This window comes from Durio zibethinus, chromosome 17 (genome assembly GCF_047325235.1).
Source record: "Durio zibethinus cultivar Kanyao isolate XHJ-2024 chromosome 17, ASM4732523v1, whole genome shotgun sequence".
Taxonomy (NCBI): Eukaryota; Viridiplantae; Streptophyta; class Magnoliopsida; order Malvales; family Malvaceae; genus Durio; species Durio zibethinus.
The window spans coordinates 4,253,713-4,269,011 of NC_143178.1; the positions used below are offsets into that span (position 1 = coordinate 4,253,713).

The 15,299-nt window shown below is 29.6% G+C and overlaps 3 protein-coding genes across 3 annotated transcripts; 2 read left to right on the forward strand and 1 right to left on the reverse strand.

Annotated features, from left to right (window-relative positions):
* The first annotated feature begins 1,712 nt into the window (after window positions 1–1,712).
* Window positions 1,713–2,826, forward strand: LOC111287141 (late embryogenesis abundant protein At1g64065-like). The gene has a single exon (XM_022877419.2). The coding sequence runs from the start codon at window positions 1,786–1,788 to the stop codon at window positions 2,368–2,370; it is 585 nt and encodes a 194-aa protein (XP_022733154.2). The 5' UTR covers window positions 1,713–1,785; the 3' UTR covers window positions 2,371–2,826.
* A 4,400-nt stretch (window positions 2,827–7,226) lies between these two features.
* On the forward strand, window positions 7,227–8,246 carry LOC111287143 (late embryogenesis abundant protein At1g64065-like). Its single transcript, XM_022877434.2, has one exon. The coding sequence runs from the start codon at window positions 7,373–7,375 to the stop codon at window positions 8,012–8,014; it is 642 nt and encodes a 213-aa protein (XP_022733169.2). The 5' UTR covers window positions 7,227–7,372; the 3' UTR covers window positions 8,015–8,246.
* Window positions 8,247–11,406: 3,160 nt separating this feature from the next.
* LOC111287151 (putative membrane-associated kinase regulator 2) lies at window positions 11,407–13,860 on the reverse strand. Its single transcript, XM_022877443.2, has 2 exons — window positions 12,575–13,860; window positions 11,407–12,483 (listed from the first exon to the last, which is right to left on the reverse strand). Exons 1-2 carry the CDS (start codon window positions 13,722–13,724, stop codon window positions 12,410–12,412), a joined length of 1,224 nt encoding a protein of 407 aa, XP_022733178.2. The 5' UTR covers window positions 13,725–13,860; the 3' UTR covers window positions 11,407–12,409.
* Window positions 13,861–15,299: the final 1,439 nt, after the last annotated feature.

Below are 15,299 nucleotides of genomic sequence, written 5' to 3' on the forward strand. Positions count from 1 at the left end.
AAAAATAATATTTGAACTTTTTCCCTGAATTTTTTTGTTGAAATTAAAAAGTTTTATCCGATAAATAAATAAATAAAAGATAAAAATATTAATTTAATAAATAAACAAAAGAAAAATTAAAAAAAGATACCAAAAATATCTTGACTTTGCTTGACTCAACAGAAAAGATTGGCTTGGTACAAGACTCAATGATGGCTTAGAAACTTAGCGGCTGAGCTTGCATGGCTCACAACAACTTGAGATTTAGAGCGGATTGTGACCGGATCGAGTTCAAACGACCAGAAATCTTATTCTCCCATGAACAACATTGTTTTTTTACGTTTTTAAAGACTCAAATCAATTTTTTAACTTTATATTTCAGCTTTCTCTCTCTACCCTTATTTCTGTCTCTCCCTTTCTCTAGACTAATGCACCGACAATAGGGGAATTGCTTTGAAAACTAGAAAAATAACACCTAAAACTTTAAACATTTATAAGAAAATTCATCTCTTTCCAAAATCTTTTTAGAATTTCACAAAAAAAATTCAAAAAAAAAAAAAGTCAAATTTTGCCTCCGTTTCTTTTCCTTCAACTCATATCCTTTAAACACATTCTCAAATTAAATTCAAAACTTTAATAAACTACTCAAAAACTTCTATCGCTGTTTCTGCCCTTTTCTCTATGTGTTCCCCCTGTGGATATTGGTCTCTAGGATTAAGTCTTGGTATAGATTAGATTAAAGATTTAAAATCGCATTTTATCTATTAATTTGATTCTAATTTTATTGGGTTTAATCAAAATTTTCTCAAATTTCAAACCTTCCTTATCTTTTCCTTTTTTGAATCTTATTAATAAGTCTAAGAATTTTAAAATGCTCCAAATTAAATGGATGTCTATATTTTCATTTATCATCATTGTGGCTTCACTTAAAATTTTAGTATTTAATTTTGGATGAGAAACTTTTAAGTTTTTTTGTCAAATATACATTGTCCAAAAACCTCAATATCTAAATGCCTGCCAATAGACATATATTTTCCACACTCCATACAAGTAAATTATTTCAAGTGTATTCCTCTATTTTCATTAATATAAGCAAAAAATAAAACTTATATAAAAGTTTTTTTTTTATAAGAAAAATTTACAGATTAATAGACTACTTAATCTCTCAAGTCAGAAAAAAAATTAAAAGAAAAGAAATTTTATATTAATATCAATAATTGTTTGCTAAATTAATGAATTAATTTATTATCTTCTTTATTGATTGAAAAGGAAAACTTTTGAATTAAAGAAAAAAGTAAAAGTATTAAAAAGGAAAATGGCATGATCAATAAATTATTAGTTTAGGAACGAAGTTCATAATTGATGATTTCGAATTTCTAACCTTTAACCAAAAGAGGGAAAAAAAAAAAAAAAAAGGCTTGGCGGAGAGTATGTTGTGCACTCCATCCATAGGCCCAGGTAAAACATGTGGCATCGTTTTAGTCCAATTAACAAATAGAACAGAGACTCCTATTGATATTTTAATCTCAAACTACCATTTAACAAAGTCACCAGACCATCTAGAATGCATGTCAGAAAGTCCAACCTTACACGCGTTTAATGTTTGAACAAAAAACGATACCTACTTTGTTTGACTCCCATTTCCAGGAATTTGTCTGACAATCATGTGTACTATATATATATATATATATATATATATCAGCTTGCTCTGCTAAGGTTGCCATAACCTGCTCGATCCACTTCCTCAATTCAGCTTAAACATCAAGAGAATACTTATTTTGTTTTCAGTTTACTAGCTAGTGAAGAATGGCAGAGAAAGAGCAGCAAGTGCATCCCCTAGCACCAGCTAACGATCACCCGAGAAGTGATGAAGAATCAGCCTCCCGTTTGCAATCCAAAGAGCTGAAAAGAAAGAAGAGAACCAAATATATATATATCATCCTTGTTTTTGTACTTGCTGTTTTGCGCGTTAAGAACCCAAAGGTGAGAATTGGAAGAGTGAACATTGAAACAATGGAAATCAATAACACCGTAGCTGCTGCTTCATTTGACCTCAAGTTCATCGCCCAAGTTACGGTAAAAAACACCAATTTTAGTCATTACAAATTTGATAACAGTACTATGACATTCCTGTATAATGGTATAATAGTAGGGGAGGCAATTATTCCTAAGGCCACGGCCAGAGCTCGTTCGACCAAAAAATTGGACTTCACAGTGGAAGTAAACTCCAGGGCATTGACAACCAATACAGGGCTAGACTCTGAATTGAGTTCCAATGTATTGACAGTGGAATTGATGAAAGTGATGAGGAAAAAGAAATCCCCAGAGATGAATTGTACCCTCACATTCAATTTGTCAACAAGGAATCTTCAAGATCTAAACTGCAAGTGACAAAAATAATTAGGCTTAATTTGTTCTGTTTTTTTTTTAATACTTACTGTATTATGTGAGAAGTTGTACACACTGTAACGTGTAATTTTATTTATGTGTGTTCGTTTATGTTCTCATACAACATGTCATTTTACTTCATTTTTTGATCTGGTGCTAGAACTCCAAAGGAAGTCCAGGGTGAGCCATCAGGGTCCAATTCCAAGTTGATATATAAGGCCTATTAACTTGGAATTAAAGAGCTAGGTTTCTTTCTCTAAATGATGAGAAAGCTAGCCTGGATAACTTGGGCTTGAGAAACGTTTAATTTTGGACTTTGACCCCATTTTCCCAAATAAATATTTGATGTATTTTATTTAAGTTGAACTTGTTTTAAAATATTAAAATAGTTAAAATTAAATCTTGGGCTTGAACTTAATTTTTGCCAAAGCTTCGGAGAGCTTGATTAATCCCTCTCGTAAATTTAAAACTTAAAAAAGAAGATATCGTTCAATAATATTTTCATATTAATATATCATATTTTGAATTTGTGTTTGAATTTTACTTTAAATCAAAGTTATACTATTTATTAACAATATTTAATTCAATTTATTTATATGATTATTTTTAAAAAGTAACGTTTAAAATACGAAAATCTATAATTTTTTTTTAATTTTTAGATTGTGACAATTTTTTATAAAAAAATAATAAATAATCTTGCGTTGATGTCTAACCACAAAAATATTGCTCTATTTTAGTTGTAATTAATGCCTTAATTAACCCATGTGACCATGTGCGTACGGGCAAGGGCATGGCTTTCCACTTTTCCTTAATGCAAAGCAATAAAAGGGTCAATAATTATCCTAAAAGTAGATTGTGACTTTGGAGAAGAGTGCTTTAAAGGTTTGGAAAAGTTCTATGGACTCTTCTTATCTTTTGTTATACTTTCTTCAATATGATTTTAAATTCATTTTTTTACACCATATTAAACCCACAATATAATTTTTAAATTCCAAGTTAAACTGCTCATTTTTAAGGTTATAGATAAGTAATTAGAATATATATATATACTAATTTGTTACCTGTGCAATGCGTGCAATGCATGGATTATTTTACTTTATTAATTTAGTTTTAATTATTATTTAATTAATTATTTTTCAATTGTAATTAAAAATTTTTATAGGAGATTTAGTTTGTGATGTAGCAAGTTAAAAATTACTTATTATTTAATCTAATTATTTGTTATATATTTAATAATGTAATCAAAAATAAATTGTGTGTGTAAAAAAATTTATTTCATGATGACATGTAAGATCATTTCTAATTTTATGTTATTTATCAAATAAATATATTTAAAAAATTATTAGTTATTCAAAATTTTAAAGTTTAAAAGAAAGACAAAATCATATATATCTAATTATTTATGCTTGAAATTAATTTATATTTAAAATACAATGAAAAAAATCTTATAAATTATGGTTAATTATAAGGTTTTTTTTTTAAATCACAATTTATTTTTTTAATTTCAATTTTTTTATTACCAAATAATCTCATACACTTTAAGTATGATAATATTATTTATCATATGAAAATATAGAATTTTATATCAATTAAATCTTAAAAAGTTAGTTAAATAAATTTAATTTAATTAAACTTATTAAAATAAATTTAAGAATATACATATTTTTAATTTGATTAACGAATGTTTTTCAAGATTCAAGCAAAGAAAAAAAAAAACACAAATGGACTGTAATTGAATATAATTTTTTAATTTTATTAGCAAGTAGACCTACTCATTATTTAGATTATAGGTCGGATTTATGATTTTATATATAACTTTTTAAGTATGGATTCAAAATATTATTATATTAAAAATTATTTAATTTAAAATTTAAAATATATTTAATATTATAAAACTTTAACATTTAAATAATAAATATAAATTAAATAAGTAATTTGAGTCAGACATAATCTAAAATTTAAAAATATTTACAACTGAATGCCACCAAATTCATAGACACTTCTTAATTTTTAAATTCATATTTTTTTTTAAATTATGTTTAAAAAAATATCAAGTGCTTACTAAATGAGATTTAATTTGAAAAAAAAAAAAAGAATGAAATCAAATTAGATTTCAATTTATCCTAATTTTTTTTATACATAAAAAGAGTGTTATGACTTTGAAGAGGAATAAGTATAGTATATTACAAATTTTTATATAAAATCTTAATTTATGCGCTAATTATATTACATACATAAAATATGATTTCAAATGTCAATTAGTTATTGTTATTTGTAACAATATTTTAATATAAATAGTAGGTTCAAATCAATGTAATCAAGCAAACTATTAATAAAAGTATTTTTGCATATTATAAGAAAGTTGAATTAAAAAAAAAATTCCTGATTGAGTGAAGAGTCAAATAGAATTAAAAAAATTTTATAGATAGTACTTACAAAATAAAAGAAAAAATATTTTATGTAACTTTGCACTTTATAAGATATGAAAAAATAAAGCCAATTGAAAGAAAAAATATTATCTAATTAAATGAAAATCAAAAGTAAGAAGAAAAGATCAGTAAACAGCACCTACAAAATATAAAAATATATGTGTTTATATAATTTTACATCTTGTAATCTATATATAAAAACAAAGTTAAAGTTAAAGACTCTGTGCTTACTATAAGTATCCAAAAAAAATAAATAAATGCTTCTATAACTTTCACTTTTTAATATAAAAAGAAAATGAGTTAACACAAAAATGGAAAACAATGACAAAAAAAAATCAAATTGATGTTAAATAATGATATTAAACAATCATGTATAAATTATTAAGAGATTAAATTTGATTCTTTTAAATAATAAAAGATTATCATGAAATCTATTAAGATAAAATTATATTTGATATTTTTAAAATTTAAGACTAATTCATGTCCAAACCCATACATATAACTAATTATTAGAAAATTAAATTTTAAAAATAAAAAATATATTTAAAGGTGTATTTGACAAAGAAAGATGATATTTTTTAGTAAAAAAAAAACTTTGGATAATTTAAAATTTTTAAATAAATATATCTTAAAAAGATTTGGATAACCTATAATTTTTTAAATAAATTTATTTAATCCATAAATAAAAAATAAGAATTAATTTTATTTATTTAAATAAAATCATACCATAATAAAAAATAATAATTTTATCCTTTTAATTATTTTAAATCTAAATTGGTTTTTCATTTAAATTTTAAAAGTTTTGGATAATTAAATAAATTTTGAAATTTATTTTTTATAAATAATCTAAAATTAAAAAATATCTTATATATCATTATAAAGAGAAATTTTAGTAATTTTTTGAAGTGTCAAAAAGAAAAACTATTCACATAAGCATCCACATCAACAAACCTTATCTAATAACCGTGTATGTTGTAATATAATATATATATATATGATGTGTAATAAGAATGTGGTTTAGCTTTCGTTTTAAATTTAATTATCAAAATAAAATGATAAAAAAAAAAAGAAGAAGATTAAGAATATCAGTTGACTTGAAAAGCCCAAAATGCTAGATGACATTTTGAGTATTGGTTTTAATTAAAGAGTTGATGACTTCTAATTATTTAAAAAAAATCTAATAATATTAATTTCAATATCAACTATGTTTAGGGACCTTTAAATATATTTTTATTGTAATGGAGGACTATAAAATAATACCCTTTAAAATTTTAACCTTTCTATTCTTTAAAAGGGACATATTTTAGATTGACATTTTAATTTAATTTGAAGATCTAGAATTTGCATCATAAGATGTTATGATTCGCCGTGGACGACAAGGGAATTATGGCAACATGCAATTCAGTTACTACTTGATTTATTGGATAATTTTATATTTATCTGATAGTTATTCTTTTAATCCTCAGGATTTGTTGTATTTATCTAGTTGTGATTCATTTATCATTTGGATGTTTAATTTTTCTTGGTAGGGATTTAGATCCAGATAAAATTAGAGAATACCTCTGTCCATTTAAAAGGAAAATAATTTAGGTATAGGATAGAGATAACTACTTAATTTTAGGTAGTTGGGTCTATAAATAAAGACTTAATGCTTGATGTTAAAAAAAAAAAAAAGCTTTTTGCCATTTTGACTTCTCATTCTGTTGAATTTTGTTCACATTTTTTTATATATAAAAATAACTTCTACCAAAAAAGTAACATATAAAAGCCTAACTCGAATCATGATCATATTATAAGATAAACAAAATAAGATTTGATTTGAATCATGAGAAATTGAGAACTTTAATTAAAATTTTAATTTTTAAAGAAAATTCAATTAAACTTAATACAATCATAATAAGTGGGTTTAAATATTAATTATAATTAATTACTTTCCCAAACCGATCGACTTAAAGGAAACTTTAAATTTTTTTGTCATAACGGAGACTTTTAATAGTCATGGACATGTTTTGACAACAAGTAGTTTGTGGCTGCTTTATATCCCATTTGGATGCATAGTGAGCGTCGAGAATGACTAAATCTTTAGGGATCCAGCTAAATAAAACGATACTCACGATGGAAAGTGACCTTTGATCCATCTTTTTATTCCCTTTACAACAAACCTCGAGCAAATGATCAGTCTTTTCCTCTTTAATTTTTCCTTTTTTTTTAATATAAATTCAGCAAATGAGTCATTGAGATTCCTCCGGTCCTCCAATTTAAAAGTAGATTACTATGACAGATAGACACGGCTAAGGAAAAAAAAAAATTGTTAGTCGGTTTCAGTTGTAAGTTACTATAATGGCCGCCTTGTAGAACAAGAGTGACCCATTAAGGTTTAATACACTTCAACACTAGTTCAACGCGGTTGTTGGAGTCCCCTTCGTTACATATATAATAAATTGCTGTCCACTTGTCTATAGCTCATAAGAAAAAGCCCAAAGAGCAAAAATCCAGGGGCTATTGATCCTTGATTAAACCAAAAATACCTATCGGAAAACCCTAGCAATCTTTTTTTTTTTTCGCCTAGAAAAAATATGCAAGAAGACCCTCAGGCCAAGCCACTGGCACCTGTTCAACAATATTCAAGAAGCGACATGGAGTTTGGGGGGATTAAACCCAAAGCGTTACCACGAGAAGAAAAGAGCAGCAAATGTCTTGTTTATGTTCTTGCTATAATGGTAATCCAGGGAGCGGTTCTGTTGATTTTTGCGAGTGTTGTTTTACGTGCTAGAACTCCTGATTTCGAGATCCGATCAGTCACGGTTAGAACTCTCAAGTTTGGCAATTCAACGGCTCCATCTTTTAATTTTACACTTTTAACGGAGGTTACTGTTGGGAATACCAATTTCGGAGACTTCAGGTTTGAGAACACTACTGGCAGTGTTTCATGTGGTTCTATAGTCGTTGGAGATGTGAAAATACCTACAGGGAGAGCTCAAGCTAGGGCAACAGAGAGGTTGAATGTTTCTGTGGATGTGAGCTCACTCAGGATATCAGATATGAAGAGCTTAAGCACTAATATAAGTTCTGGGTTTTTAGAGCTGAACAGCAATGTTAAATTGAGTGGAAAAGTTAATATTTTGAATATTATGAAGAGGAGAAGGTACCCTGAGATGAATTGCTTCATGACCCTTAATTTGACAGGGCAGACCATACAGAATTTAACATGCGACTGATGTATGAATGGTGAACTTTTCCCCTCTTTTTAATTTTGTTTTTGTAGAGTTGTCTTTGTTTCATTAAAAGATATAAGCATTTACGATCACATATGTTTAACTAGATTCTTGATTTGAAAACCCATGTTCTTGAAAGACTAATTGAGAACAATTTTTGTTAATATTTAGTATAAAAAATACTTCTTTGAATCATTATTTTGATGATATTATTAGAAGTGTTACTGTTTCTGTATGAATGGCGGCCTAACATTTAACATTGAGATGGCTGGATTTGAGTCATTGTCGCTTAAGAAAACAGTCAACTTGCTAAATCCAATTAAAAGTTCATTGGCGCCCACACTGTCGTATGCAACGAGTAACCTAACGAGCCTTAAATTCTCTACATTATTTTGAGTACACTTATCTTCTTCCATTTAAGTTTCTTCAGCATTAATTCTCATAACACAATACTAATTAATGCCAAATTAAAGCCTGTTTGTGATTTGACTTATGATGATAATTGAGAAGAGAGCAAAGCGTGTTCATGTTTGTTGTTCAGATTCAATCTTTTTCCACAAATAAAAGAAAAAGAAAATATGATTAAAATAGATGTAGTTTCAATCTTTTTGCTTTACTTTATTACTTTTCATTAATGTTGGCTTAGACCGTTGCAATTTGCAAGAAAAAAAAGCCAAAGCAGAAAAGATGATCAAGTTTCAATGGAGTTCGCATGGGCTTTAATTTCTGCTCCTCTTCCCAGTCCCTTGGTACATCGTAGATATCCTAAACTTCCTTTTTTTTTTCAACTTCGCAATGGCCCATTTGCCGGTCCTGCTTCTTGCGCCTTTTTCAAGCTAGATATAGAAATTTCTGCGCCAGGAATGGAATAAATAAAAAGGAAAGTTCCAACCATTGAAGTCTGTCATAGTGGACAGGAGACAGGATTTAGCATCATCTAAAGTCAATGTGTTTAGACCTACCAATTCCTTTCCTTAACATATACGAAAAGCCAAGTTCACATTTCATAGATTCACAGATTGTGATTGTATACTCTCTTTTCTCGACAGGCAGCCAACTAACTTATAAGCTAGCCTCCGTAAAAGGGAATGAAAAATGAAAATTACAGAATAATTTTTTAGCCGCTAAGAGATAAAACAATGCCTGCTTATCACAAATCGTAGGTTGGTGGCATCTCCGTAGGATCATGATCAGCTTAAATTTAGATATTTAGATAAGCTTGAATGAAAATTTTAAAATATTTTAAAATAAATGTACTCTAAGAAGCATGAATTCAAAATATTATTACGTAATTATTTTGTTTGGATAAATATTTTTTGAAAAGAAATTTAACTAATTGAAGTTTGATTAAATAAAAAAAATTATAAAAAAAAATAATAATAGAGTTAAAATATATTTAAATATTGTTAATAATATAAAAATAAAAATGGGGAGAATAGGGGAGAATTTGCAAAACAGCTATAAGGCCAACCCGTGAGGAAGTTGGTTTTACAGCTTTTGTATGATAGAATCCTACATGTTATTAGTGTTGACGTACAATTTAGATTGTCTTTTTAGGTGGGTAATGGAAATATTTTAATTATTAAAAAGAAAACAATTGATTTTCGAGCTAATCAACTTGAAATTTATAGTTGAAAACGATTGCATGAATATCTATTGATTGACAAAATAAGTAAAACATCAAGTCAAAGGATGCCATTCGATCTTAATTTTTTTTTCAAAAAATAATAATAAATTCAATGACTGGATTGTGCAAATGGCAGACGGCTTTTAGTTCATTTAAAACTCCTTTTCTGGGTCATACGTTTTTGTGCATAAAAAACACAATCACAACAACCGACGAATAAAACTCGTTTGTTTTGTGTTCTCTTCATGTTACAAAAATTCCTCTCCAACATGAATTCATGTTCAAGTTAGAATGTCGTTAGTCACAATCATTGATAAAAGAGTTCAATCATGCTCGAAATGAGATAATATGTAATCATATCTCTATTTTTATTTTTATTTCAAAATGACCTACATGCTTATTGAGGTAGGAACTTCGAAGAGGAAAAAGGCAGGCATATATAATCCCTGGATCAGAGCCAATCTTCTTCCTCAGGTTGCTGAACACGTTTGGGGACTTTCCTTGTCAAAAGCCTTTTCAAGTGCATGCATATTATGGCTTCCCAAGAAAGAAAAACTTGACCAGACGTGAAACTTAACTTCATCAAATGAATCAGATTTTTTAATAGACGAGAATTGGCATATTCTCACTCACATGCCGGAACAAGAAAATGGACTAACATTACATAGTTGGGAAGATTCATGAAGATGCTTTTAAAGAATGCCGCAAATTAAGACACATGCAGGTTTCACAAGGAAAATTTCTGATAATTAAACAAATAGCCTTAGGGTCCTTGTAAGATCATACATATACCCTAAAGAAGGGCTCACTGGAACATGTATTGAATAGTTCTCTTTCCGAAAAATAGAGTCAAATATGGCACAATTATGACTAAAAAGGGTTACCCAGAGCTTATAATTCGGTATTCTTTTGTTTTCTTTTCTGAAGGGACAGTGTGCTTCAATCTTTAGTCCGAGTAGGGGTGTAAATGATACATTAGTACTCGCAAGTTACTCGGGTTCGATTCGAAAAAAACTCAAATTCGGTTCGATTATTGTCGAGTCGAGCTCGAGCTCGAGTAGCTCGATTTACCGATCGAGCCGAATTCGAGTATTCTTATATCTGACTCGAGTAGCTCGCGAGCCTAATCGAGCTTTTATATTTAAATATATTTTTATTTTTTTTAATTAATAAAATATTTCGAATCCGAGTTCGAGTTCGAGCATGAATAATCGAACTCTTGTCGAGTATACGAATCGAGCTTATTTTTACATATTAATCGAGCGAGCTCGAATAGCTCGAATTCGATCACGAATCGAGCTCGAGCTTGAAAAATAAAACTCGATCGAGTTCGAATCGAGTATTGAACCCGAAGTTGTGAGTCGAGCTCGAGCTCGAGCTTCTCATTACTCGGCTCGGCTCGTTTACAGCCCTAAGTCCGAGTACACTTTCTAGTTCACTAGTCAAAGTATTGGTCCAACAGAATAATGTCGATATTAAGCTTACGTTTGGACGCAACTACACCTAAAAGGAAGTGTAGTTAAATTTTAATAATCGTAAACTGAATTTAAATATTAATTTTAATAAAATTTATTTAATATAAAATTTTTATTAAAATTTTTTATCATAATTATAATAATTTTTTTAATTACAATTACAATAATTTTTATTAATATTTTTAATCTCATTAAAATTAATCTTATTAATTATCCAAATAAATTATAAATCCTTTCGAATTCGTGCGTCGGACACTAAAAGATTCTTACTACAATCATTTACTCGATTTATTACACTTCAAAACTCACTTCATTTTTCTTTCTACCATCCTTTATCTGTTTGCTTCATTTCTTTGTACGGTTTAGCAAGCAAATGAAGAATAAGTTTATTAATATAATAGCAGCTTGAGCAAGAAAAAGTTGGGGCCAATAGCGGCTGCTGCTAAAACACAAAAATTAACCAGTTTTCAAAAGGGCGGAGAAACCTTAGTTAGGTTAAGAATCTGACTGCTGACCAACAAGACATTAGGGTCTGCCCACAAACGTAGCAAAGTGGCGAGGCAGGCACTCGGCAGCGCTTTTGTAGGACCCAAGCCTGCCGCAAGAAGACAAGAAATAATGAGCCATCAAAGAACTCGTTTATGGGCTGCTGCGTAGGCTAAAAAAGAAAGGTAAAAATGGTGGGATTTTTGCCGTAATAGAGACGCCAATTCCAAATAATTCCAATTCCTTCCATCCCATTCCAATCTGCTGCCGCCTAATCTTTAACCTTGTTTGTTTCTGTTCTTTTCTCTCTTCCTTTGGGAAAAAGGAAAAGAAAAGAAAATCTCCTTTTTTACTGATTCGGTTTCCACTTTCCCACTTCTCTGACCACTAAAGACAGCCACTTCTCTGACCACTAAAGACAGCATTTGGTCCTGACTCCTGACTCCGGGTCCCATGAATAACAAATCCAAATCAAAAGCTACCCGCATTTTAAAAATTTGAATTCCAAAGTGTTCAATGGGAAAAAGGGGAATTGATAATGAAGGAGCCTTCATATCAAACTTCGATTTTTTTTCAAAAATAGATACAAAGATCTGATTCTTCTTTCACTTTTCACATAAAGAGGAGCTTTACATACTATTAGTAACCACTAAACAGTAGTCTTCACAAACTCATTTCTTTGTCCTGAAATATTAATCCATGCTTGATTCACTGAAAAAAGGACAAATTTTCCCGCTTTTTCCCCCAGTTTTTCGCGGTTGATCTTAAAACTTTTAGTATTCATGCTTTAGCTTCTGCTGGTGATGGTTTTCATGATAAATTAATTGACTTCTCATCAGATGGGTCACTCGCAGACCTTGGTAACACGGAAGAGTCTGAAGAATCTATGACAGAAAAAAGGAATCAAAACTGATTCAGAAACAGAACAAGAAGAAAAAAGGCTAATCCTTAAGTGATGAGTTTTAAATGAAATACCTTGAGAGCCATTAAAGGATCTCTTACAATGCAAAATGGCACTTTGGATTCCATCCTGTTGCTGCAACAGAGAATCATCTCTCCTCTTAGAAAAAGTCGGAGCAGGAAGAGCCGCCGCCACGGCGGAGGAAGCCGATCTACTCTTTCCCAAATGCTTATAAACCACTCCAAGTCCCGCTGGAATATTCACCTGCTTGAGGTTCTTCCCATTCACCTGACTCTCCCCCATATCCACCTCAATCCGTCCCTTCTCCGCCGTCGTTACCTTCCCTGAAACCGATTTCTGAGCTGCTGTAGAAGGTGGCGTTGCAGGTTTTAAAGAACCCAAGCTTAACTGCCCAGAAAACCGTAACTTCCCACCGTACCTTCTCGAAACCCTGACGTAAAGAGGCTTAACTTTCTTTAAGTATTTTTGCATTACATCTTTGGAGAATTTCTTTTCATCGGAAACTGAGTCTTCAGAGCTCTGCTGTTTCCGTGACTTGCTGTTGTCTCTGGAAAACAAAGACATTATAGGAACCTCTTCAACCTTAAATTTCACTGTAAAAAACTTGTTCCTGTTTTCTTCTTGGGTTGTTTCTTGTTTTTTTGGTGTAGCTGTGGGGACAGAAACCGACTCTGTTTTTTCAATTGGGTTGAGCTTTGATTTTCTGAATCTTAACAAGAAAACTCGAAACTTGCTTGCTGATTTCAACAATGAGACAGGGAATTGAGGAGGCTTCGAGTCCAAAGCGGAGTTTGGCTCAATGGCTTCAAGGCTACCTTTAACGAACAAATCATCAGAAGAAGATAGAGTTAAGTTTGGGTCAGAAGGGTCGTCACCGGAGCCAGAGGAGAGTGTGAAATTGCACTCTCTTTCACCATCCGAGCAGCCATCATCATCTGATTTTGCATCAACGTCGTCGTTTTGATCCTCACTTTCTTCATCAATCTCTTCGTTTTCCTCTGTTTCATCCTCATCAGAAACCGCAAATTCTAGGTCAAAGAAAGGCCCATCATCGTCACCATTATCATCCGTACCCACCGCCGTCACAATTGTAGTTGTGCGGTCGGCAGTAGTGGCTGAACATGCACTAACACAAGCATTACCACCACCTCCACCGTTAGTATCAGCTCCTCTCCAATACTTAAGCAAGCTAAAAGCTTCCATTGTCGGGAGAGCCGGAATAGAAAAACACAATTTTTGAGTCTTCTTTTAAGACGGGCTTTTAGAGGATAGGAGTAAACAAAACAGGAAAAAAAAAAAAAAAAAAGGAGGGATATTTTTTGAGTGAAAGAGAGAGAGAGCGAATAAGGGTAAGCTTTTTTACCACAGGGGAAAAAAAAGGGCAGTAAAGAGAGAAAGGAAATATATTTTATATTTTTAAATACATGTAACTCAATTAAATATTTTTTTTACCAAAAAAAAAAATCTTATATTTTTTTAAATACATGTAATTAGCATTACACACTCCTTTTCACTAAATTAACTCTCATTAGCTTAATTAAATCACATTAACTCTAATTAAAATGAATAATTACTTATTAAAAAAGAAGATTATACAGAAAAAATTAAACATTGTCTGGAAAAATATAAAAAGCAGGAAAATTTTAAATAAAAATGGAAGAAGCAAAACCCACGTAAAAAAATCCGATGACATCTAATGAAACTCAACCTGAAACGTAACCAAGAAAGCAGACTTAAGAGAAAAAAACCAAACAATCTTGATCGGAAAAAAAAAATCTAAAGGGTTTGAATTGAAAACCCAGTTATTATGGTATATCTGCCAAAAAAAAAAGTGATAAAATGACAGATTTTTTTGTTAAATTATAGATAGATAAATTAGGATTAAGATGATTGATTTGGTATTTCAGAGTATATAATATTAATCACATCTCTTAATTTTTATTATGGTATTTTTATTAAATATAATGTCATATAATTTTATTTTTTATTTTTTATTTTATCATGTATTTTTACTGCATATAATATCGTATCATACTTTTTAATTAATCTTGAACTTTTTTTTCATTTTTAATTTTAAAACTGTTTCTAACAAAATTTTCTACTTAATATATTTTAATTGCTCTAAAATTTAAAATATGATAATAAATTTACTTTAAAATTAAAAATATAATGATAAAATTATACCAATTGAAATATTAGCAGTAAATTTAGATCATTTACATAAATAAAATAATAAATTTATACATTATCCCCTAAATTTATCTCACGGTCAACTCTTCCTACTCATGCTTTTTGCTTTCTAATAACTTCATGTATTGATGAGTTGGACTTGGATAATAGTTCTTTAACTATAGTTTTGTTCTCTGTGATGTTTGAGCCTATAATTATACAATTTTGGAATCTTGTATGATGATTAAAACCTCAAATCATTATGTAGTCATATGGTTTTATGATATTATTATACCTCAAATTAAAACTTCTAAGATTAAAAATCGAAGAAATTGTCTCATTTCTAAGATTAAAGTAGGTTGGATTGATCAAGACAAATCGTCGGCTCATAAAAAAAAATTATAAATTTTTAAAGATTTTTTAAACTTATAAATTATCTAATAATGAAAGATAATGGGATTTTAATCTAAATATTTTACCTAAATCTTAATCATTTGCGCTAGCTTATTAACCACCATGATTATTGTTTCATAAAGTTTTACAGAAATTATCAAAGAAAGAAAAGGTGGATGGTTGAACTTTCCAGGAAGAGGGGAGAAGAGTGAAAGA